Genomic DNA, 25,827 nt, shown 5'->3' with positions numbered 1-25,827 from the left:
TACTTTAATAGCACAGACGGTAAGTATGAAGTGGCCATTATGGTATATATATGCTGTTTCTTCTGTATTGTATAGTTTGATGTTTGTAGTTTCCAGTAAATACATTGTATTTTCCTGAAATACTTCTCTTTTTTTTAGTTCCCTTTTTTTCTAAGATAGTTCTGTTTTTTTTTCTTTAAATTTATAGAACTAAAGTCTCATATTTTTTATTTCTTTTATGGTATAGGGCAAGTTAAGTGCTTTACACTGTAAATACCAGCAAGTTGTATTTGTAGCTTATATAATTAAACAAAAAAATGGAAGCTTTACTTTCAAGATTAACAAAACTTGGAGTTGGATTGGCTTTGGCTGGTGGCGTGGTTAATTCAGCATTGTACAACGTAGAAGCAGGATGCAGGGGTGTTATCTTTGATCGGCTTTCTGGAGTCCGACAAACAGTATCTAACGAAGGTACACACTTTCTTATACCCTTCATCCAAACACCTATTATATTCGACTGCAAGGCGAGACCGAGAAATATTCCTGTCATAACTGGTTCGAAGGATCTCCAAAACGTCAACATCACGCTGCGTATTCTTTTCCGACCAAAACCCTCGATGCTCCCGAACATTTTCTCGACCATTGGCGAAGATTACGATGAGAGGATTCTTCCTTCGATCACAAATGAAGTTTTGAAAGCCGTCGTGGCGAGGTTTGATGCTAGCGAGCTCATCACGCAGCGAGAACTCGTTTCTCGGCAAGTCAGTGAGGATTTAGCCGACAGAGCAGATTCTTTCGGTATCATCTTAGACGATGTGTCTCTCACTCATCTTACGTTTGGGCACGAGTTTACGTCTGCTGTAGAGCAGAAGCAAGTGGCGCAACAGGAAGCAGAAAGAGCAAGATTCGTCGTCGAGAAAGCCGAACAGCAGAAGCTTGCTGCTATCACTACTGCTGAGGGAGACGCAAAAGCTGCCGAGATGATCGCAAAGTCCGTGGAAGAAGCAGGAGAAGGTCTTATCCAGCTTCGTAAATTAGAAGCTGCTGAAGAAATCGCAGGTTTGATGTCGAAATCAAGAAACATCAGCTACCTTCCACCTAACCAGAGCGTTCTCCTTTCTTTAAATCCAAACTAATTATGAACTTAAAGGAAATGCTATGAATAATGGTTGCCAGTTTTGGACAGTTCTGGATGTGTAAATTCCGCCATTTTTTTTAAATTAATGCAGCACATAATTAATCCTATTAATGCGAATGTATTCAGTGTTCATGTACATTTATTTGGAGCTTTTTCTGAAAATATCCATTGTAATTTTCTGAATTCATATACCTATATTATGTACACACTTTAGCTTAATTATTATACTGGTTAAAATTGTAAAAATTTGTGATCAAATATGACATTGTCTCAATTCATGCTGCAGAGCTAGTTAAGTAGAATCAGATGCCGTTTTTTAGTAAAAAAGCAAAAGTAAAACAAGTGAAGGCATCTGCAGGAAGCTATGTAAAAAAAGATTCTTCTAAATTTGTAAAAGGTATGTGTTTAAGAAATTGCTAATTTAAATTGCTAACCACAAAAGTATTTTCCTAATTTTCTAATAAATTAGTAGAATATGCTGTGTTGTAATACCTGCATGCCAAATCGCACAATATTGCTTTTTTTATAATGTTGTATAGTAAGTTGGGGTAAGATGGGACTTGTTTTAATTCTGTTTTCCCACCCAATTTGGTAGAAAACAAAAAACAATCAAAGAAATATAAAATCATATTCTCATTACTTCATTCTTAATTGTTTAAAACATGATCAAGAAAAATAAGATATTTGGTGCTAAAAATATCTTCTCTTTTACCCCAATACTAAATGTATTTATATTTCAGTACAACCAGTTGGCAGCACATTTCGGCATGGACCGACCTTACAGAAGCGTTCTAGCTCTGCCCTTAACATCAACAATATTGACAACCGATCGAACAGATTTCAAGACGAACGACTCATCTCCCCCACCCCATACAACGAGCGCTTGGTTGGAGACCCAGTCACTACAACATCAGCCTATCGACCAATCTCTTCTGTTCAAATGCGCCATGGAGGCTCAATGCCTTCAATACCCAGGAATGTGATCAGTAATGTAGACAATGAGCACACAGTCTCAGTAATGAGCGTACCAGCTGTCGTGAACAGGAACCAGAATAATCCGTACCATTCCCCAGAAAACCGGATACCAATTAAACCTCAATTAGGCCAAGTTCGGTACCGCACCCCACAGTACCCACCGCACACAGTTTCCCAACCGCGTTTGAATAGACAGTACGCTCCCATGCCTGCACTGCGTTCTAACGTCGGACCGCGCTTGTCAAACCATCAACTTGGAAACATGTTTCAACCGAAACCTATTCAACGGCAAGTTTTAAACCATCAACAAGTTCAACACTTGCAACAACAACAACAACAACACTCTGTACCGCAGAAGCAAAATGAGCAACAACGACCAGTAATAATGCAGAAGCCACCCCAGTCTCAATACTACCACAACAACTCCCCCCATTCCTACGTGCCCCGCGTCCGGTCCAACAACAGCCTAAACGCAGTCACTGATGACCAAGAGAAAGTCCACAACAGATATTCTGTTGGTTACGGAGATGAATATGTTGTTGCCACGCCAACTACATCACAAATGCACCAATCGCGTGAATCTCTCAATAGTTTCCACCATGCTTCTCCTCAGCACCAAAACTCAGATCGGAACTCTGGTTCTTTTCAGGTAACCAGCAAATCTTAACTTTAAATTGCTATGTGATTACATTCATTGCCGACATATCAAAAACTATTGGGATGTAAAACCAGTATATTTCAGTAAATAATTTCAGCTTTTGGTGATTAGATTGTTTTTTTTTGATGAAAATGTTTTAATCTGGTTTTGAATGCTGCCTTTGCCCCCTGGATTTTCTGCTACAGTATAAAACTGTTTTTTTTTAACTTTATAATCAACTTTACTTTAAAAACCTTTCTTTTTTAAAAACTAACTTCATCTTCAGGCGATGCAGCAATCAATGCACCCCCCTCATGTTGAGAGTCCTCAACATCAGAGCAATCTTTACGCTGGGAAGAGTCAGGAGCGATTAAACCAACCCGTCATGAGCAAACCATACTCAGGTACATTTTGGTAACATTTACAAAGCATAGACCATCTGTACTGTCTTGAACTGTGCCCTTTTTGTTAATTTTTTTTCCTGTACTGCTTAATTTGTCTAAAATTAGATTTGCACCCTAAAACGTTGGTACAAATTGTAAACGAAAAAAGTTTATCTATTTATTTTAAATTCAACTTTTATAAATACTTTGCATTTTACACAATTTTTTTATGTTAAAATTATGCCAAAATATTTTATATTTTTACTTAGTACAAAATAATCGCACAGCAGTTAAAATAATGAAGATAAAAATATCCCCCAAAAAACTTCCAAAAAATTTCTAACTTCCCAAATTCTACTCAGTACAACATGATCGCACTGCAGCGCACTCTAGCGGAGACGACGATCTTCCTCCTGGATGGTCCGTGGATTGGACAATCAACGGGCATTACTATTACGTTGACCATAACACCGACACCACCCACTGGACCCACCCCCTTAACACTGACAGCTTACCCCCTGGTTGGGAAAAAGTCACTTCTTCAAAATATGGGATGTACTTTGTAAACCATGTGGAAAAAATGACACAGTATGAACACCCACTAGCACCCAGGTAAATATATTAGTTTATTCTTAAACCGGTCTCAGACGAATTAAAATAATACAAAATATAGGCCTAGATAAAATACGGCAAATTTTTCACATTTCATAGTATAGATTGTTTGAAACTTTTTCTTAAGCAAAAATTGACATATTTGGCGGAAAAAAAAACACAAGTAACATCATTATAACATCTTTGCAACCTAGTTTTAAGCCTCAATTAGGTTTGAACATGTTATGTGTTCATGTGAGTGCCAGTCTGCAGAGAATAGCGGTTCCTGACGAGATCTCATGTGTGAAGACGATTATTTTTCGTGAGCGAGCGAGCTATCATGGTTGTGCAAAGTTTGTGCTTTTCCAAGCCATATTAGGAAATCCTACTTAATTTAATACAAATTTTTTCACTGTTTAATTAATTGGTGCACGTTCGACAAATTATGACGTGCATCGCCAAAAGTTTGTAAACAGAATTGCTCATGCCCAGCCAGACTCTGCAGATTGGTGTAAGTGAGCACAGACCAAATAGCAAATACTGCATTCCCTTATTATTAGACTAGGTTTCATGCTTGACAATTATGAGTTTAACAGCATTTTGATACGTCATTATAGATTTTGCTAAAAATAACAACTTTAAACCCACTTACCCACTATAACCAATCTACATATATGTTTTCCCTCTTATCTACCTTCTATCTCTGTATTTATAACTTGACAATCAACCAGGCAAAATGCGGCCACAAAGAACGAGCAGCAGCCCCTCCCACCAGCTGAACCCAGCCAACAATATGATACATGGCAACACAACCAAGTTGTGAAAGCGAACCCGTACCTCAGTACGGCTGAAATTCCACGCTGGCTACAAGTCTACTCCAAAGCGCCACAAAAGTATAAGTTTTACTTAAACATTATCTGTATAACTGCTGCTTCACATAATTTAGACAAACATATGTATATATGAAATAATTTTTTTTTATTTTTTTGAATTTGTAAACAAGATTGAATTTTTAAAAACAACGAAGGCTAATCTACCTTAATTATACAGCTAATTTACATTTTCTGCCCCGTTTTTTTTTTGTTTTGTATAAAAAAAACAGACAATAGTTGTATTATTTTTTATTTAAATAGCAATGTCTGTGTCTTTTGACTAAATTTCGGTTTTAAAAATCTCAGACTTTTTGTAACAAATTCTGGTGGTAGGTTTGACAACAAACTTCGATGGGAGTTATTCCAAGTCCAGGAGCTCGACTGCTTCAGTGAGATGCTCACTATGCTCATGAAGAAGGAATTAGAACAGATCGTCATGTCCTACGAGAGCGCTCGGCAGGCAATATTCGCAGAAGTGACGTCTCGAAAACCAGAGGATGAACAAAACAGATTTGAATCAAATGTATGAAAAAATGGTTTGTGGCACTTATGTTCAAGTTAAGATACAGCTTCAAGGGGGATCTGGAGTTACTTTATGTTGTTATAGCTCCACACTGTGCTGAATGGGCGGTAGCTTAAAATCTGCTACTAAGCTTAGATCCGTCCAAGGAAAATTAATGGATATCATATAAAGTTGAAAACACAATTTATTCTTTTCTGACCATCACCATTTTAGATTACAATCTTGAAAAATCGAACTGGTACTTTTTTATAAGGAATAAGACAGTAGGGTGTGGTGGTACTTTGAACACAATCAAAGATTCATTTTGATCCTAACATTTACGGAAATTCAAACCAGTGATATGCATCATATTGAATAAAAGTGTGAAAGTAGACTTTTATGGTTATTGGTTATAATTTTTTGTTTAATGTATTTTATCACATATCTATTGCCATGAACATTCTTTAAAGGTCATTATTTTTGTTGGTGGTACGTCTTGTATCTTAACCAGCAATGGAATATTCTTTATCCTTTTATCAGCATACTAGAATCTTGTTTGTTTTTTTTGTTTGGTCGTGGCAAACACAAAAACACAGTTTTATTTTTAAAAATTAAAAAAATTTACATGATGCTCTGTCAGATATATTTTAAAAAATATATAGTTTTTACTCTAAAAGTTACTTTAAGATCATTTTTTTTATTTTTACCCACTTATGCACTGCATACAATCAGTTAACAGACATTTTATTATGGTTTTAAATGTAATTTCATATATTTTCTAATACTTCTGTAATAAAATGGTGTAATTGTAAAATTTTACCTTTTTACGCATAAATTCAAACTTATGTGATATTTTGTGTGTACTGGTGCTTGAACTTTAAAATCTTTTCTTGTTTTTCAGATTTTATTTTTTATTCTGCAAATTCTATATGTTAAAAATTAAAAGGCAAACTTGCCCTCTTTATATGTCATTGTAAAAATAAATCCGAAAATTTGTATTTTTTTGTTATTTGTGGAGTGGTACATGAAGAGCAAACGGTATACAGTGTACAAAACAATACGAAAATTGAAAAATTGTTAAAGATGATCACGCGTCATCTTCAGCAGGAGCTGCATCTTCAGCCTCTGCAGGTTCAGCGTCTTCAGTTGCTTCTTCTGGAAAAGAAATCAAATGAACATAAAGTGCATTTTGGAATTCACCTTCTAAAGTGAATACAGTTTTTGGGGTGATGGGCCAATCCTGGCCTTAATCCTAGGACTCATGGCTTGCTACAGTGCAAAAACTCACCACATAGAATAGAATGGTATATACTGCTGTGGGCGTTGGGTTAATGGGCCAAATCAAATAGTAAAGGTTTACTTTGTTTACAGTGCTTCTAATACATCTTTAATTGCAAAAAAAATAACTACTTATGCTTTAAATTGTCAAAATGCACATCAGAGCATTGCAATGCAAGTTTAGGAATTAGTTGTAAACATACAAAAGTTCTGAAACCCTTAAAAAGTATATCGAAATACATTACATTATTGTAAATATGTGGGACAAAAATCCCATATTTTAATTTCTATATGTGAGATAATAATAAAGGTCCATAATTTTACACTTTCCACAAAAATATTTAAAAAAAATATTTTTTAAATTTTTGTACCTTCTGCCTCTTCAGCAGCTGGGGCTTCTTCTGCAGCAGGAGGTTGCGTTTCTTCAGGTTCGGGATCAGCAGGAGCTGGAGATTGTGGAGCCTCTTCAGATGCTTTTACTTCCTCCTCAGGAGTTGGGACTTTCTCATTTTCAACTTCATCATTTGCTATATAATGTTGTTTGTTTTAGATAGTGGTAAAGAAACATACTGCTGTAAGATCTATTTTCAAAAGGTTGTTTGCTTTGAAATTGGCTTATATTTGTTGAAAAAGGTGTTATTGTTGGTTTAAAAAAAATTGTTTTGATCTGAAAGTTCATATGTTTCAGTATTATCATTTTTACATACCTATACAAAATCACAAAATTTGACTGAAATTAATGTTGAAGAAAATATGTTGGATGCCAGTATTCAGGTGGTTTAGGCAGTTGTATTGTAACCGATCAGTACCATTCAACGCCGATACCCTTACTAAATGTATGCGTCCTTGGGCAAGACATTGTTCCAACCCAGTGGTCACTAATGGGTTGTTCAAACTATCAGTAAGAATAAACTAAAAATGTTACCAACTGTTCTGCATAATATGGACTAATGGTATCAAACAATATAATTTTTATAAAACAAACCTGCTTTTTCTTCTGGCTCATACAAAGTAATTGCCGTTATCTTTCCTGCTTTCCACTTCGGTATTGTCACGGTAACCGATTCCTCTTCCTCACCATCACCTTGTGCCTATGACATCATAATTATGTAATAATAGATTGATAAACACAACATAACACACATGACATATAAATAAAGTGCACTGTGGCTTAGTGGTTAGAGCATTCAATTCAATATAAGGTTACGAAGCTCTAGTCTGCCACAACTTTAAAAGTATGTGTAAGGTTACGAAGCTCTAGTGTGCCACAACTTTAAAAGTATGTGTGGACAAGACACTTTGTGGCAATTGGTCCAATTGACAAAGAAAGACAATAAAAATCTTCAAAATAATAATCTACATAGTTACAAATGCAGTAACTTATTAGTGGGCATTAGAGTTATGAAACAGAACTTTTACAAATACTGTCAGTTCCACAACACTGTAGGATAAATAAGATACATTCATTTACTTTAACATAATAAGGTATCATCACAAAAGAAATACCTGTTCAACAGGGATATACTCTCCATGTTGCTCACATCCAATATCAAAGATGTATTTTCCAGGACCTTGCATCTAAAGATACAACAAGTATTATATAACACTATTATAACATAACATTACATAAGTTTGATTTATCTCTTGGAAAACGATAGCGAAGATCATGTTATTTCAAGAAGAAGAATAGGGAATCAACAGCAAAATGACAGTTATTAAAACACGCTATGCAAAAAGGGAGTGTCAGATAAAAACATGGCTGTTGCACCCAACATATGGTAAACTCACACTGAGTTACTAAAATTAAATTACAACAAATTACTGAGCGAATATATGAAAGTTTGGGTAAAGACAAGTACAATGGGGGAGTCTTCAAAGGGATTGACACGAAGATTGGATCATGATGGAAAAATAATAGATTGATATCTTCCATAGCACCAATACTTACACTGCCATCTGTCCAGTTGCCTTGGAATCTGTGGTTAGCATGGACAAACTCACCGGCCCCCTCACATTTGCCACTCACCCAAGTTCCAACATATTTTGACCCTGAACAAAAATAGCAAGCAGGTCATTATTTTGGAAGGATTTGATTTGGCAACTCATTAGTTTATATCAGAATCTTTAGCTAGGTAAAGCTGCACAATATATCATGGTTAATGTCACAGGTGTTATGAACACAGTTTTATAACCTAAGTGCATAAAACAGTTTTAAAGCAAAATATTTAGTCAGTTTCCAATTTTTTATACTGATTTAAAACTGTTTTGACTGTCTTTTTTTAATTTCTTATACCTGTGTCAGAATATATGTAAACACCCTGTCCATGCCGCTCGTGTTTCAGCCATTCGCCTTCATAAGAATCAGCGTTGACATAAAAATATTTTCCATTCCCATGACGCTGATCATCTACCCATGAACCTGAAAGGAAAATACATTTAAAATATTGCAAAATTTTACACATAATGCAGAATATATGCAAATATATTTTATGTATATTATATATATACTTTTTTATTGCTCAATGTAAGTGAAATTCAGTGACAAAATAAACAGTTAAATTCAATACATAGTAGATTGAAACACAGCTTAAAAAATACTAATTTTAAAACTTTATTTGGTGCTACAAAATGCATAACAGACAATAATCAGGTCGAGCAAATTGCATGATATAAGAGATACATGTCTGTTCTGTGATTTGTAGCACCATATTGGCGAATCCTGACTGTATTTCTGTACACAAGGGTTAGATTCACAATTATTTACAGGTGTTATCAAGCTTTATGGATGATTATGTGGTTTTGTATTTGGGAAAACAATTAGTGACAACTAGATAAATTGGTGTAGGTTTGAGCAAAAAAATGTTTTAAAATCTGTGCTAAAAGGATGTGTTTCTGATTCTGTTACAATCACTTTTTATATTGTTTATGTGGTTTCTTAAATAAACCAATGAGTCAATACATGCGATTAACTGTTCACCATACCTTCATATTTTGATCCATCTGGATAAATGAAAGTACCCTGGCCGTGTTTTTTGTTTCTTAAATATTCTCCAATGTATCTTGCATTGTTCTTGAATCTATATGTGCCCTGTTAAATTAGAAAAATGTTTCTGTTAAAGTAAAGCATACAAATACTTGGTAAAAATTACAAAAAGAAAAACAAACAAAAGGTATAACATTAACAAAGTAAAATACTTGGTAACTCCTGGCACGAGGTTTTCCCACGCGAGGGTAAAGTAAATTACATTCAGTCATTCATTCACACTGTACATTTTACGAATTGAAACAAAAAGAAGATTTTAGCCTACAGTCCGATTCTTTACCTGCCCATGTCTCTTTCCCTTGTCATATTGGCCTTCATAGGTATCCCCATTTGGTAACGTGGCTTTCCCATAACCATGTCTTTCCCCTTCTTCATTTCTGTCTCCTTCATATTCCTGTAAATACAAGTTTTACAAAAAATCATATTATTTGTGGGTGCAAATAAATCAATATCTCACCCCAAGGTATGGTCCGGCTTCGTCTTCAAACTCATCTGATCCTAAATCCGACATTTTTATGTATATAGAAGCCTAGAAATGCCACCTGAAAGTACGAAGATCTACAATTACATGTAAATTTTAATATCAGTATAAAAATACAGGCATTAAAACATACACACCGTGCGAAAACCGACAAGTTACCTGTGAAATTCAAGACAAATTCGTAAACTGAAATCTCGGACGGCTTACTATTACGTAGCAACCGTTGTTATGGATGTTAGACTCAAAACAGTCAAGCTCCAAAACACTTTTGGGATATTTTGTTTATGAAGAGAATTATTAAATTATTTTCTATAAAACTTGGTATTAAAATTAAATAAACCGAAATTATACAACAATACATATCTAACAATAGTCTGTAGCGTGATTCGCTATTTTAGCAAATCGTGACGTCATCAGTAAATAGTCAAGGTAACGCACGTGTGGTGTCGCTGCTTAATCAATTCTGTTTTGTTATGGTTGCATGTGTGGGTACGGTTGTGTGGTAATTTAAGATACGGCAACTGTAATTCGACCAAAATAAGGTGAATATTACTACAAAATAATATTTTTTTCATTTTAAAATTAAATAACCGGTTTATTACTGTATTTTCCACATATTATAGTTTGAGGTTGAAATAGCATATTTTTTAAATCTTGCTGTGATTTATCGCTAAATTAACGTTTCAAGTTACTTTATAGGTTTGAGTACATAAACTGAAATGACAACAGCAGAGGCAGTGCGTCCTGTTCATGGACACTTTGAATGGAATGAGCAATCCAAGTGTCTTGAGTTTATAAGCAAGGATAGCCATGGACATGGTTACTACGACAAGAAACGAAGAAGCAGAGGTCATTTTGATATTGGTCATGCCAACCTGAAAAGTAAAACTACAAAAGCAGTCAAGGCACCTTCCATATATGGGTTCTCATCTGTTCCGAGAGGAAACCCTGGTATTGTGTCCAGCAGACTGACCGGCCAAATTGGGGGCCAGGGTGGGTCGCCTAAATTTGGTGGGATATGGCATGGGGGGAGCAGTAATGACGTCACCCTGCATAATGTTAAGTCTGTTGCTATGGATTTGCTTGCTGAAGAAAGAGAAGCTAAAAGAACAAAAGTTTCAGCTGCGTTTATAAACCTCGTCAGTACTCAACAGTTCGATAACTTCTTGGTGACACTTCTTCGTTACTTCAACTGCTTTTATGTGGGATTAGAACAGGAGAGACACCCACATAAAACTACTTATTTGGAACCAAGCAAGGCAGAGGTAAAAGCACTAGCTGAAACTCAACAGCGACTTGTAGTAACGAAAAGAAGGCTTGGCCAGGCTTATTGTGTGATTGTACTTGGACTTGGCCTAGAGAAACATCACCATATGGGTTGTGGAAAGCAGAGAGTGTCTTCAACTCACAGAGACAAGCATATGTTTGAAGATATGTACACCTTCTGTACGTTGTTGATTTGGGTCACCTTTAGGAGGAAGGAATATGTTAGAGTTCACCAAGAAATGGGAGACATGTTAAGATCCGCTGTGTTTAATCCTGCCAATCGTAAAGTGAAGCCTGTTAACAATGATAATGTGAAGAAAACTGTGAAGAAACCATTAGGTAGAAAAGAGGCAATGCAGAAACCAATTGCCCGAAGAATCCATGATTTACTATCGGCTGAACTGCCAAAGTTGGAGAAACTCACACCAGCACAACATAGAAGATTTGCGGGAAAACGTCCAGCGCTGATGAAGGCCATTCATCAAAGATCTTCTGCTCTTGTTTCCCTGCTTCCTCTTCCTAAAGAGGATGCGAGTCACCTCTTTGGAGGAAAGATCCCGAATGAGAAGTCTATCACTGAGATCAAGGAGGACTCGGATGGGATGTTTCTTCTTCAGCATCAGTCCATCCTCCCATCAGAGAAGCTCGGGATCATCGGAGAACCGATGGAGATGTTTAATCCCGAAAACCTCCAACCGAAGAACACTGACAGTGATGAGGAAGATTCTGACTCTTTGGATGGGGACTCACATTCGCTGTCAAACAACAAACCAACGCAGAGTGATCTTTCTCGTCACAGCGCAACATCCAGAGCCACTACAGAAGACGGAGAACATTAGAAATAATTTATCAAAGTTTTTGGGAACTAACTTACCTATGCCTTACCTGCTGGAATTTTACCTAAAATTTCCTGTTTTATTAAATTTCATATTAATTACCTTGTGTGTGCTTACTATTCTGTTACTTTAGGTTTAAAATCTGTAGTTGGTTTACATATTTATAGAATTTAAAATGTGTTTTTTTTATACAATGTTTTTTTCATGTATAAAAAATACCGTTGTGTTGATTTAGGTCACATTAGGTGTCTTCAGATATGTTCTCCACTGTAATTAAAACATTTACTCTTAGTGTTAACTAGAATAGCCCATTCTTTAGTAAGCTGTAGTTATTCAAAGGTTGCTAAAATTTACTTAATTTGTATGAATGATTTATAGTTACATTGCTGTATACACTCGTTTCATTTATTTAGAACTTAAAAGAATAGCACTTGTGATGTTTTTACCTTCTTGGACTTTATAATTCACCTACCCATTTGTAGCACTTACACTGTTCTGTTGTTTTCTTTCAGGAATATTAGTTTTGTTAATAAATTGTTAAGTTTAAATTATGGACGGAGCAGAGATTGTCAAGTTTTTTACGGAAAAACTCGAAAACCACAATGTTTCTTCTGCTGTCGCTGCAATCGAAACTCTTCTGGAGTATTTGCGCAAAGACACAACTGAAACTTTGTCAGGTTTGATCGATAATCTGAAGAAAGCAAAAGACATCCTTGTGGAGACTGACTGCCTCGCTAGAACATCTGTGTCCTCCGGAGCAGAGCTCTTCCTTCGTTTTATCACCTTGGCTTCGTCCCTAGAGAATCCGGACTTCCAGGAAGTAAAGAGAGTGATGATCAGCAGAGGAGAGCTTTTTCTACAAAAAGTTTGCACTTGTAGGAGTAAAATCGCTAATCTCGGATGGCCCTTTATAAAAGATGGAGCTATTATTCTAACCCATTCTTACTCTAGGGTGGTGGCTTCTGTATTGAAACAAGCAGCAGAAAACAAGAAGCGATTTACCGTCTATGTCACGCAGTCCTGCCCTGACGATGCCGGTTACGAAATGGCGAAAAAACTTCGTCAGTATTCTATCCCAGTCATAACAATTCTAGATGCTGCTGCGGGGTATATTCTCGAAAAAGTTGACGTAGTACTTGTTGGTGCCGAAGGTGTTGTAGAAAACGGTGGCATTGTCAATAAAATCGGCAGCTACCAGCTTGGACTCTGTGCAAAAGCGTTAAACAAGCCATTATATGTGTTTGCAGAAAGCTTTAAATTTGCTCGTCTTTACCCTTTAAACCAACATGATTTACCAGATCGTTTTAAATACAAAACCTCAGTGTTAAACAACAATAATATTAATTTAAAAGAAGAACATCCAATTGTTGACTACACCCCTCCATCGCTTATCAGTTTGCTAATAACAGATCTTGGTGTCTTAACCCCTTCAGCAGTTAGTGATGAACTTATAAAACTTTACTTGTAAAATAATGACCTGCCAACATAATGATGATTTCATTTTCAATTATTAAGTAGGGGGAAGATGGGACACCTTTTCACTTTAGGTTCTTAACCCATTCGGTACTAAACAAACAACATTTAAAAGGTTATAAAACCTTCTACTTACGACTCCCATAGACCGTTGTTAATTGTTAAAACACGGTCAAGATATTTGGATATTATGTGCTAAAGGTGTCCAGCCTTCCCCTACCCTACTATATAGGCCATAAATTTAAATGTAGTTTGTTAAAATATTCAGTTGGGCAATATTATTTTTTATTCATATTGAGATGGACTAAAGGTTTCAGCATTGAACAAGTGGATGATTCAGATTTAAATCCTTTTCTGTCTGGAAAAAAAACATTCTTTAAAATGATAAATAAAGTTTTTGCACTGCTAAAGTGTGCATATGATTCAATCATGCCTTCTGTGCTGCTATGTTTTCGGTTTACTTTTAAACTATTTGTGCCTGTGTGTTGTATATTCTTGCAGTACTAAATGTTGGGGATTTGAGTAGTCATTCTAAAGTGTAATTTTGCACTTATCATGGAAAAGTGTATTAAATGTCATACAATGTTTGAATCTAAGCTTTGTTGATGCATTTATCAATATAGTAAAATTCCTGCTATTTTAGTATAGCTGTTTCAAAACAAGTTGGCTTATGGACTTTGGTGATGTTTTGTGTATTTATAATATATGTGCGTACAGCGCATATGGTGTGACTTATCAGAGTGATTGTTTAGTTTGGTTTTAATGTTGAAAGTTTACAGAAATTATTTTCTTGGATATTGCAGGTCCCTATGTCTATGCCATTTTGCATTGGATTTTTAGCTCAATTATAATGGAAGACCTTATCTCAGCTTTGAAGCTTGCTCCTGAGTTTAATGCTGTCCAAGTCTCATCCAATCTATGCCAAACTCTTCTACAATCACATAAAGAAAAACAAATCGTCGATTTAGAAATTACCAAGAAAAATGTACAGCTTTTGGCTGCTTATGTTTCATGCATTAAATCTCCTTACACCAAATGTGGTGCTCTTGCCGATGAAATCTGTGCTGTTTTTAAAGACAGTTGCTTTACTTGGAATGAAAGTCTTGTCAAAAGTGCTGCCAGTTTTATGTTGTTTTGTACAGCAGAAAATTCACCAGTTGAGCTATCAACACCATGTACTGAAACACTTCTGGATTATTTTGAAACAAGTTTTTACAATCTAAGACTCCAAAAAGCAGCAGCTGAACGCATAGATCCTAAAGATGCAATAGTCAATGAGGAAAAACTTTCAAATTTGGTTCAAATTTTCATCAATAAAGGAAAGAACCAAATTATTCAATCATTGGTCTCCAAGCTGCTTTATTTTGTCCATACTGCAAATTTAACCCATAATAGATATTTTACTATCACTGCCTGCTTTGGGTATATCACCGAAGCAATAATTGTGGTGAACAAATCAGGTAAACCATACATCGAAGAGTGGACAAATGCTTCACTTTTACAGCTTATAAAATATCTAGATGCTTTAACTGCCCATAAAAACGCACTTGATTTCATGCACACTATGGATTCATACAAAACACAAACTGGTGGACTTGTTCAGTTCTGCTTCACTGCTTTAAAATGTGTGCTTGACTGCAGTGACCATTGCCAAGTATCTGATCTGATGGAACAAGTTGTATCAGACAATCCAGTTTGGTGCCTTATTCACATTGGTGTTTTTCATTCTGTTTCTTCTATTAGAAAAATTGCTGTTTCCAGCTTAAGAAGGCTAACAGAACACATGCAGAAGCTACAATGCTTTGAAAATGCTGCAGAACCTAGTGTTTCCAGTTCCAGTTTAAATTTTACTTCTTTTAATCCATTAACAACGAAAAATATTGCAACCTGGCAACACTTGGCATCAATACTCGAAGCTTTGGAAGAAAACCAAATTCATGTCGTTAAACCAATATTTGCAAAAATTAAAAGTCTTTGTGAAAGTGAAGTTTCAATTCCGTTCACTTGGTTTTTGGTAATTTCAAAACGACTTCTCTCACATGAAAGCAAGTATGTTATGTGTATTAGTGTATAGGTATATATTATTAATTTTATTATATATTGTTGTGCTTAATTTCATGAAACACATTTTTTGAGGGTAAGGGCAACAATAATTAGGGTATTTAGTCTTACAATATGACTATATTGTAATACATTCGTTAAGTTATACATAAAAAAAATACATAAAATTAAATGAGTCCTTTTCTTTTTTCTCTGTAAATATAATTATGTAAGTAAAAATATTATTTTTGTGTATTTTAGATTGGTTCAAAAAGAGGGTGTCAGCTTGCTTTTAAATTTAAACTACAACAACAATTCTTTGTTAAAGGAAACCACTACCCTGGTTTGCTTTGTTATAACTTTGCTGCAAATTTTGAGAGATGACCAGCTTTACTATACAGCCCAAACGTATGTCAATTGTTTCAACTATATGTATCAAATATAGTGTTCAAAGAAATTTACTTTTTGTGCGAATATGTTTGTTTTCTTTTTATTAGTATCGGTATAAATGGACCTTAAATAAATATGTAGTATTGAGCAAGCCCAAAGAATACTTGAGTGTTGAGCCTTTACTGTCTTTTAAAAAAAAATTATGTTTATTTTTAAATATTTTTATCTAAAAACATTTTTTACCAGCACTGATGAACACTCATCAAAAGAAGACACCTCTATTGTAACCAGCCTTCCCACCTTTCTATCTACTTGCCTTGACCTTACTGAAGATAAAGCTTTGTTTCTCAAACATGTCGTACACCAGTTAACTCTTACAACGTGGAGTCCTGTGTCTTTGTTCTATGTGTCTTATGCAATACACTGTTTACCTGAAACACCAGCATGGGGAAATAAGGCAGTAGAAGACCTAGGGTGTGTTATTGTGTCAATTATTGTTTTTTGTATGCGAACTAATGTGTTTCGCTTTTGAATATAACATGTAAAAAACTTTAATAAAATTTTATTATAAATTCATTAAAAAACAGTTCGAACACTTAAACAGAAAAAAACATTTTTTTGCCTTTTTAGAGCTCATGTAATTTTCCAGAATTCTATAAACCATTTTTAAAATGTCGTTATTATTTATTCTTTAAATTTAGGTGTCTTACCAACAAAACTGTTCGTACCCATCACCCTACATTGAGGAAAACTATTCAGAAAATTTTGTTGAGTTGTTTTTTCAAATTTGCCAACCCTTCAAATCTGTCACTGAGTCATGTTTTAAAGTTTTTTCAACTTAATTTGAAAGAAGCTGCTTTTACAAGAAATTCTAAACTTTGGAGTCAGGTAATATATATTATATATATATAAAAATCAACAAAGTTTTGTTTTTGATCAACTTTGTGTTGATTTTAACATTTTGCAAATTGGGGTGTAATACATTTTTTCGGTTGGGTAGGCCAAATTTTTATTTCGTAAACTTTTTAAAAAATAATTTCATAGGAAATTTTTTTGGGTTATTTTGTTATTGTTATTTTCATGTATGATAAATATTTTAGTTTTTATTTCTATTTATTTTTTTATAGTACATACTGCATTTCAGCTTGTCTCCTGGGTGAATGAAAACTTTTTTGCACTTACGGAAAATCTATCTGAACCTCAGCTGTACATCTTAAGTAAAGTAAAAGTTATCCTTCAAAAAGAATCTTCTAAAATCCAGGAAAATGAAATTGATCGTGTTTCATTATGTGCTCTTTTAATAATGGATGCACTGGCTTCAAAAGAAGGTAATAAATAAAAAATTAATTAATAACTTCCTGCTTTTTGTATTCACTGTTGCTAATAATTGGTGTGTGATTGTGTGTGATAAGTTACTTTATTGTTAAAGTATAATGAGTTCTTCTAATGTTAATGTATAATAAGTTACTTTAGTGTTACAGTGTAACAAGTTACTCTTAACAGTAACTTTTTCATCCATAAAGTTTTTAAATACTGTACTGTCTTTTTTGAATTTTTGTGTATAGTAATACAATACACTTTTGCTGTTTATTAAGTTAATATTAACACTAGTCACTACATAATACAAAATAATACAACATTTGTATTTTCATTCAGGCAAACTAGTAGAAGATATTGGTCACAATATTATGCTTGAAATATCAAACATTACTGACAAAGCTGCAACACATGCTTATCTATCTCAAAGCAAAATACTGGCAGCCTTTTCTTTTATTCATTCAATATTTGACGTTTTAAACCAGGGCAGAGTCCCAAAGAATACAGGTACCATGGTGTATATAATAATAATAATAATATAATGACTTTATTTGTCTCTTCGATTACGGTAGCGAAGATTAAGAAATATTTAAAACGAAAAGACAATATATATAGCGACAAAACAACAGTTGTTAAAACGCTTACAGCTACAAACATGTTTACATTTATTAATGCTGTATTGCAGTGGTTCCCAACCTGTGAACTTTGTTGTTGTTTTAAAACAATAAATGAATGTAACTTACTTTATCGTCTCCTAGTGCTTGTAAAATGACATTCATTAGACACATGTTTCACACCTCATTCCAGCTTACGAGTTTCCAAGTATGTTACTTGTATACCCTAACTCTTTTAATCTTATAATACGCTCAGTACAAATGAAACATACATTCACAATGTATGTATTTCTTTAATTTAAAGATTATATTTGTATTGTTGTAATAGATCATGTCACCGAATTCTTTCGAAACCATAGCAGACAAATTTTAGTTGGAACCCTGGAGTTTATAACTCGGAAAATACTCACAGTGGAGCAACCTGATGTATATCTTGAAGCTACAAAGAAATTAATCATATTTTTAACATATGATCACCCAAGTCAATTTACAAGCAAAGTCAGGTCCTTTATCAATGCTATTACTGATATGGTGTCAAAGGCACTGCAGAGACTTCACAGCAGCAAAACTGTAAGTGTGTTTTTTTTTAGTTGTGTTTATTTAACTTAGAATGATGTGGCCATTTAAGCAAAACTGTAAGTGGGTGTTTAGTTGTGTTTAATTTAAGTATCAATATATTCTTACCCCTGTATCAGAGGCACCAAAACTGGGGTTGCAGAGTATGCAGGCTAAACCCGATTTTGTTTTGCATTGTATTATTCTGTAAACAATAGAAACCAATGCATATGTTTTACAATATACTAGTATAGTAGTTTGTCTATCCCTGCCTGCCTTGGATTTTAAAGTTTGTTGCCTTTGCGTACAGGTACAGTTTTATACATGTTTTATGCAAGTGCTAGCCCATTTTAGTACTAATATTGAATTTTTGTACATTTAGTGTAACTTTCAATCATTAATATCTGCTTACAAGACTGTACACTGGTGTTTGGAAATACTTGCTTCACTACACGTTCATTTAGACACTACAGTTGCTACAAGATTGCATGGTATGTTTCAGAATACAAAGTTTTAATTTCTAGCTTGAATTTATCAGTATAGTTTGTTGTATAGTCTGTTATTGTAATATGTAATAAACATATTAAGTCGGAATATATCGAAAAAATAGTTTTCTTACAGTTATGTTATATGTATCATGTTTTTAACATATCAATAATTGAATGTTACTTGCTTTATCCTCACGTGTCTGGAAAACGACAGTCGTTAAACATGGGTGTTCTGTTTCATACACCTCGTGCAAACTTACGAGTTACCAAGTATGTTACATGTGGGTGATTATTTGTTTAAGATTTTTTCATTTTTTTTATGTGTGGCTGATAAACATAGTAGGTATATATAGGAAATCTTAGAATCACAACATGGCATATAAAGTGATTTCTTATGTATTGTTTTTGGTTGAGATGTTATTTTTAGTATAAAAGCCTACAATAGAGCATAACAACTGCATTTGTATTTCATTTAATCTAAATTATTTTCATTCTGCTTCACTAGAATCAATTCTACCTCTGGATTTATCGGGCAAAAGAATAAAGTCGTCTCAACCAGTTCTAACCGGTTCAGAACTCGTTTCTTACTGCAACCTACACTGGTGTATCCTGCCTTATGTTATCCACAAATACAGGGACATGGAGCAGTTGAATTGCACTAGTGTTGTTCATGAAATAGGGTCTATTATAGACAGCATACCTGCTGCTTGTCTGCATCCAATATACAGTGCAGCAAAAAGTTCTATTTGTATGGTAAGTGGGAAAATATTTTTCATTGATTACATTTTTTTGAAACTGAATTAAGGTAACTTATTTATCCTTGCATGGCGGGCAAAGCAGTCATTATAACACTGGTGTTCTGTTTCATACACCTCGTGCCCGATTACCAGGTACCACGCCTGTAACTTTGTGGGTGATTTTTTATACTTTTTGTTTAATGTATAGCTGAAAATTTAGACAACTCATTAATGACCACTGGGCTGTTTATTTTTTTACAATACTTCTTGTGATAGGTACCAAACTTTTAAAAATATAAGAGAAAGATAGTAAGACATGTTTTCTGGAAAACAAATTTGGTCCCATATTTACTGATCATTGCAGTATGGACAATTCTAGTGTAGAGCAAAGGACAGCCTAGTTGTTTATTAGAATTAAAACACTCACTATTTGTTTTTCACCATATTTCTTAAGTGCATTTTTTTATTTTTAGGCAAGTTTTGAGCAAACAAATGAAACTGAAACAGAGGTAGCTTCCTGTATTAAATGTATGTGGAAAACTGTAAAGGATCTGATAACATCATCTTCTTTTCGCACCCTGTATTCTCACTTTGTTGCTGCTGTTTTCCAACCCTGCGTTCTTGCTTTTACCGATGAAACACCAGTTTATGCCTCTTTATGTGACGTTATTTCCGATATGATATCTCTTTCAGACTCAAAATCTGGTCTCCTAAATGCTCCTATCAAATCTTGCGTTGAGTATTGGTCTTCAATGTCGAAGGAACAGAATCAAACCACAAAATTAGGAAATGGCAAACATCAAGCACAAAAAAATGATGTTTTTACATTACTTACTCATTTTCTAAGGTCCGAAAATTTAACTACTGAGATATTCTCTAAAGTCCATAGCTCAGCACTTAATCATTGCCAGTTTCTTATACACTGCCTCACTTATTCTCCTGCGCCAACAAAAGACTCAAAATCTTCTAACCAGGCCATAGCATTCTCATGCACCCTTGAAAACATTCTTGCCCCACCACCACCCACTAATACAGGTAAGAAACAGTTTTAAACTAGTCATATATTTATAAATTTATTTTAAACCCAAAGCACCTAATTTTCAGAACAAATATTTTTTGATGTATGTATTTCCTAAATCTGCAGTAATTGTAAAATACTAAATAGATTTTCCTTCTTTCTGTCTACTGCTCACTTGTGTTTTTATCATTAGAAGCAGAAGTAAACTTAACTGCTATGAAACTGCTTCATGGTTTGAATCCTGGGCAACCAAATCATCAACTATTTGCTTGGAATATCTTAAACAAGCTGCTAGTTCGTGATGAAGATATTAACAAGGTAAAGTAATTTTCTATAATTCAAATTTTAGCAACCATTACTATTAATGTGATAACCGCAGTGATCGGTATGTATACATATTATGAAATACCACAGTATACTAAACTATAGCCTGTCTACAGGTACAGAATTTACAGTGTTAGATAGATTTTTCTGCACTGCATTAAACATTCCAATCAATAGGGTTTGATTTGTTTTATGAGAATGCGTGTCTAACTATCCATAATTTTTAGAAAGCCTAGTGCGTATATATGTGAAAGCAATATGATACTTACAAACAATGGGGTGACGGGCCAAATGTGGCCTAAATCCCAGGTCCTCCACAAGGACCTCACCCACATAGAATAGAATACATAAAACAATTAATACCTAAAACTGTCTTTTTGTAAACATTTTCAGGCAAAACCACGTCACCACTTTAATTCTCCCACACACTTGGTAAAGCAGAAGCTGTGGCAAGGAATGATCTTACTGTTTCAGTTTGTTCCACCTGACAAAAGTGATGAGACTGTACTAGACATACTGGACAGACTTAAACAGGACATGCAAGCATCTGTTAGACACCTCATGGAATGGAGTTTGGCATTGTTGTTGTTTAAGTAAGGGCTTTGTGTCTTTATTGTGCATATGCAGATTAACATGTGTGTATGCGGTTTAGGAGTAAAATGTAAAGAAAGATCTCCAACAAAGTAACATACATGGTAACTCCTAAACTAGCACGAGGTGTATGAAACAGATTAACAGAACATCCGTGTTATACTGACTGTCATTTTCCGGCCATGGGAAGATAAATCAAGTTACATTCATTCATTTATGTACAAGAATAACAGTGGATCAGTAAATTTACTCTGGAAGTTTTCTGGATGTCATGAATTTACCGACAAAAAGCTAAACCCTTTTGTACCTACCATATACTATATAGGGAAATTTTAATAGCTAGTAAACTTTTTCCGCAACCATTTCATAAAAGGCATTACTTTTTGTAATGGTTTATTGTAAAAAACAGTATTACTTTTTGTAATGGTTTTTAAATTCCCTTTGTTTTACAGGTACCCACACACACAGGGCCATGTATTCAAATGCTTAAACACAAACATACTTGGCAAGAAAGGAGCTGTATTTTCAGCTATTTGCTCCTATCTAACTGCAGCCCTTTTAGTTGGAATTAGTAGGTTGTACAACAAACCATTCGAGACCTGTTCAGAATACTTCATGCAATTAATAAATTGTGCTATACCGTGGTGCATGACTCAGCATTTCTCCGTCAGACTTTACGCAAGTGCTGTGTTGCTAAGAGTTCGAACGATCTATCATGAAAATGGTATGTGATTAGTTTATTATTACTGACAATGCCATTTAGGCAGTCCAAAATATATATTTACAAAAAGACAAAAAAACTAATTTACAGAAATATAAAAAATACTCTAAGTTGACAGAAAGACAAAAAAAAATTCACAGAAATACCAAAAATATATCTCACTTAAGGATCTGGTGCTTTTATTATACAATTGGTTGGACTTGATTTTTGTCTGTTACGTTTTTGTAGCACTAGATTCTTACTGTATTTCTTTACACAAAAATTGTCCAACTCTATGAGCACCAGATCAGAGTTATATTCCCAGAATTTATTATAGTGACTAAAAATTGACCATACAGTTTCCCCAGACCATATTAAAATATTTTTTACAGATCAATTGGATTTTCTTCAATCCAAGTTTCCGTTTCTTGAAAAATGTTTAGAATTTGCTGAAAACTCTTCCGGAAACGTCGGTAAGAACTGGCACCGCATCAAGGAAAGCTTCATGCTCTTCCATCTTCACCCTTTGGAGGACTTTTCTCTCGAAACAATTTTACATTCCATCCCACGATTGTGTTTGTTAGATATTCCAGAAATTTTCGCAGTTGAAGAAAAAGCATCAACTGACTCATGGTGATTTTTTCTTTTTTTTTACATTTTACATGCACTCTCCATGTGCTATTAAATATATTGTACACTTTGTCTTTCTTAAGGTTAGGGTTGCATTTAGTAATTTTTTTGCCAGAATATGATTAATTGGCTAGTTGCAGGATACCATTATGTATGGTTTTAAAAAAGCATGACTTTAAACAACATAGAAAACGACAAACATTAGTGTCCACCTACGCAGCATAAATCTATTTTTTTATAAAAAGCAAAAATACAACTATTTTTTTTGTAAGTTTAATTACCTTGATATCTGAGGTGTATTTACATGTCCAAGTTAAACCATTTCCTATTACACCTTCTTTTTCAAGAAATCGTAATTATTTTTATCAAAAGATAACCTGGTGTGCATTGCACAAAGACATTTGAGATGTCTCTCCATGTTAACCCATTACATTATAGGTTAAAAACCATAGTTTTTTAAGCAAATTTTAATGTTTCCTTTTCCCCTTATCATAGGATACCAGTTTGTAATCCAAGAAGCATATTGAGAGATTTGAATTCTTCCAACTGGATAGCAATGGGAAGTAAGAAGTTATCTGATGAAGCATCATCAAGTACTGACCTCATGGAAACTGGGAATGTGCAGAAAAAGATTGTAACCAGTGACATTAAAAAGGTAAAACAAACAAATATATATGGGCACCAACTAATTGTATTCTTAATTTATATAAAATAAAAAAAACATTTTTTTCTCAATTTATACAGTATAGAGTGGGGTAAGATGGGACACGTTTTAACTCTAATTTCCAGCTCCATTTGGTAGTAAACAAAGAACCTTAAAATAAATATAAAACCGTATGCTCTCCACTTCCATATACTGTTGTTAAAAAACGATCAGGATATTTGAATATTATGTGCTAATCGTTTTCCATTTTCCCCACCCTACTATATAAAAAGAAAATATTGCATGTAGGTTTTTCAATGGGTACTAATGCCCGCTATGCAAGCATATACAGGTAGCATTCATTCACTCTTTCTTTATTACATCCACATACAAGACCTATTACATCACTTAACATTTTTGTGATTACATTTACAGAAAGCTGGTGGTTTGGTTCTTGTTGCTTCTTTGATTGACAAGCCATCTAACTTGGGAGGACTCACTAGAACTTGTGAAGTATTTGGTAAATATACTTATAGTATTTTTCATAAGTTTCTTGTTTTTTTTTCCGTTAACAGGACCTTATTTGAGACAGAAAAATGTCAATTGCGTAATTTGCAATACATACATAAATGAATGTAACCTAGACAACCCATTAGTGATCACTGAGTTAGAGCAATTGCCGTTAGGTGTCTTGCCCAAAGACACATCTGCCCACAATAGTAGCAGCGACAAACCTTCAACCAATTACCTCTGGGTTAGAGGCAGGAGTGCTAACAACTGTGCTATGACTCCCAAAGGATAATAGCCATTATTTACAGACAAATTGTCACTTTATTGTTACAACAACTGATTCAAATTTTACAGGAGCTGAACAAATGATAGTTCACAGTTTATCGTGTACGAGCGACAAGCTGTTTCAGTCATTGTCGGTTACTGCCCACAAGTGGTTAAAAATGTCCGAGGTAAAACGTTGGGAACTTGAGGAATATCTGGAATCAATGAAGCGTCAAGGTTACGCTCTGGTGGCCACGGAACAAACAGAGCAAAGTGTATGTTTGACCGAATACAAGTGAGAAAAAATGCATTTGAGTAATTTTTGGTCCCGCTTTTTGCAATTCAGCATATAATAATAGATTCACACACTTATACATTGCATTGAAAAATTCACTGTGAGTTGTGTCTATAGCATTGACAAGTTGTCTTTGAATTTTTACTTTTTTGTCAATGATTTTTAACCCAATACTTACTGTATGATATTGACTTTTCATTTATTGTATTATTCCAATCTATTTTTTTAGATTTCCCCCGAAATGCGTCATTCTGCTCGGCAACGAAAAAGAGGGCATTCCACCCAACCTACTGCGCATGTGCAGCGCGTGCATTGAGATACCGCAAGTTGGCGTTGTGCGCTCTCTTAACGTGCACGTCAGCGGGGGAATCACCGTGTGGGAGTTTACCCGGCAAAAACTGCTGAGGTTATCTCAATCAACCAAAACATAGCATATGGTACCACATATCTCTCGAAACGCAATCAAAATACAAAAAGCTTGGTCTTCAAACCATGTACGTAAATGCAACACGCATTTTTCAACAGCGAGGTGTATAGCAGTTTTCTTAACTACCACTCTTGCTTCTGTGCCCGATACCTTAAGCAGAGACAGTTTATTCTCATTTTTCCGCAATGAGCACAAGTGAAGAACCGATGATGATCTTTAGCTCTCTTTTCTCTGCTCACTTTTTCATTTTCTTGATTTTTTTTTCAAAGCCTTACGCAATTTTCCAAATTTTTTAATTTTCTTTTCCATTTTTTTCGCTCTTTTCTCCAACTTTTCCAACCGCTTTTGGCGCCACTTAGCATCTGCCGCCAACCGTGCCAACTTCGCGTCTTTTCGGATGATTTCGGAACAGAGCTGGGACTTCTGCATCAGAACCGAATTCCATTCTTTAGCCGCCTCCTGAATGTAAAGTATACTTACCATAGTGCAAAAACCTACCAGCGAAAAGTGACAACAATAGGCAGTTCAGTACTGGCGCTCTTGATTGCTAATTGGTAGATAGAACATGAATAAATGACCAAACCAATACGGCAGACTTTCAAAAAATAAGTATGTTTTTTTTTTGATTTATGGTATATACCACACACTTAGTAGTCTGGTATAGGCTACCGCGAAAATGTATTTTCTGTTTGTCTTATTTTAAGCGTATATCTAAACACACCGTTTCAATCGGTCTTAGAGGTGGCAGCATAAACGATTCCATTTCCTTAAAAATCTCATCCAGTTTTTCTTTGGTAATATTTTCTTCTTCGACAACAAACTTCGAGGTA

General features: G+C 34.6%; 6 protein-coding genes across 6 annotated transcripts; 5 read left to right on the top strand and 1 right to left on the bottom strand.

Annotated features, from left to right (window-relative positions):
- The first annotated feature begins 197 nt into the window (after positions 1–197).
- LOC149729869 (prohibitin 1-like) lies at positions 198–1,404 on the top strand. Its single transcript, XM_089887361.1, has one exon. It carries the CDS (start codon positions 297–299, stop codon positions 1,113–1,115), a length of 819 nt encoding a protein of 272 aa, XP_089743487.1. The 5' UTR covers positions 198–296; the 3' UTR covers positions 1,116–1,404.
- Positions 1,375–6,075, top strand: LOC149729868 (uncharacterized). Its single transcript, XM_089887356.1, has 6 exons — positions 1,375–1,514; positions 1,858–2,741; positions 3,016–3,133; positions 3,475–3,724; positions 4,435–4,596; positions 4,909–6,075. The coding sequence occupies exons 1-6, from the start codon at positions 1,424–1,426 to the stop codon at positions 5,102–5,104; spliced, it is 1,701 nt and encodes a 566-aa protein (XP_089743482.1). The 5' UTR covers positions 1,375–1,423; the 3' UTR covers positions 5,105–6,075.
- On the bottom strand, positions 5,689–10,078 carry LOC149729867 (radial spoke head 1 homolog). The gene is made up of 10 exons (XM_089887360.1): positions 10,039–10,078; positions 9,856–9,940; positions 9,679–9,792; positions 9,338–9,443; positions 8,649–8,774; positions 8,304–8,404; positions 7,862–7,933; positions 7,341–7,446; positions 6,727–6,882; positions 5,689–6,232 (listed from the first exon to the last, which is right to left on the bottom strand). Exons 2-10 carry the CDS (start codon positions 9,907–9,909, stop codon positions 6,165–6,167), a joined length of 903 nt encoding a protein of 300 aa, XP_089743486.1. The 5' UTR covers positions 9,910–9,940; positions 10,039–10,078; the 3' UTR covers positions 5,689–6,164.
- A 207-nt stretch (positions 10,079–10,285) lies between these two features.
- On the top strand, positions 10,286–12,496 carry LOC149729866 (protein phosphatase 1 regulatory subunit 36-like). Its single transcript, XM_089887358.1, has 2 exons — positions 10,286–10,421; positions 10,579–12,496. Exon 2 carries the CDS (start codon positions 10,599–10,601, stop codon positions 11,982–11,984), a length of 1,386 nt encoding a protein of 461 aa, XP_089743484.1. The 5' UTR covers positions 10,286–10,421; positions 10,579–10,598; the 3' UTR covers positions 11,985–12,496.
- Positions 12,497–12,531: 35 nt separating this feature from the next.
- Positions 12,532–14,257, top strand: LOC149729865 (translation initiation factor eIF2B subunit alpha-like). Its single transcript, XM_089887359.1, has one exon. It carries the CDS (start codon positions 12,532–12,534, stop codon positions 13,447–13,449), a length of 918 nt encoding a protein of 305 aa, XP_089743485.1. The 3' UTR covers positions 13,450–14,257.
- A 47-nt stretch (positions 14,258–14,304) lies between these two features.
- On the top strand, positions 14,305–25,073 carry LOC149729864 (tRNA (guanosine(18)-2'-O)-methyltransferase TARBP1-like). The gene is made up of 18 exons (XM_089887355.1): positions 14,305–15,503; positions 15,756–15,902; positions 16,131–16,358; positions 16,586–16,772; positions 17,029–17,212; positions 17,541–17,708; positions 18,144–18,385; positions 18,753–18,861; positions 19,364–19,611; positions 20,069–20,630; positions 20,807–20,931; positions 21,331–21,530; positions 21,981–22,252; positions 22,621–22,861; positions 23,354–23,513; positions 23,937–24,021; positions 24,366–24,570; positions 24,800–25,073. The coding sequence occupies exons 1-18, from the start codon at positions 14,305–14,307 to the stop codon at positions 24,999–25,001; spliced, it is 4,764 nt and encodes a 1,587-aa protein (XP_089743481.1). The 3' UTR covers positions 25,002–25,073.
- The last annotated feature ends 754 nt before the right edge of the window (positions 25,074–25,827 follow it).

The sequence above is a fragment of the Ciona robusta genome, chromosome 10, assembly GCF_009617815.1.
Source record: "Ciona robusta chromosome 10, ASM961781v2".
Taxonomy (NCBI): Eukaryota; Metazoa; Chordata; class Ascidiacea; order Phlebobranchia; family Cionidae; genus Ciona; species Ciona robusta.
Note: the sequence above shows the minus strand (reverse complement) of the source record. Positions and strands in the feature narration are given on the sequence as shown.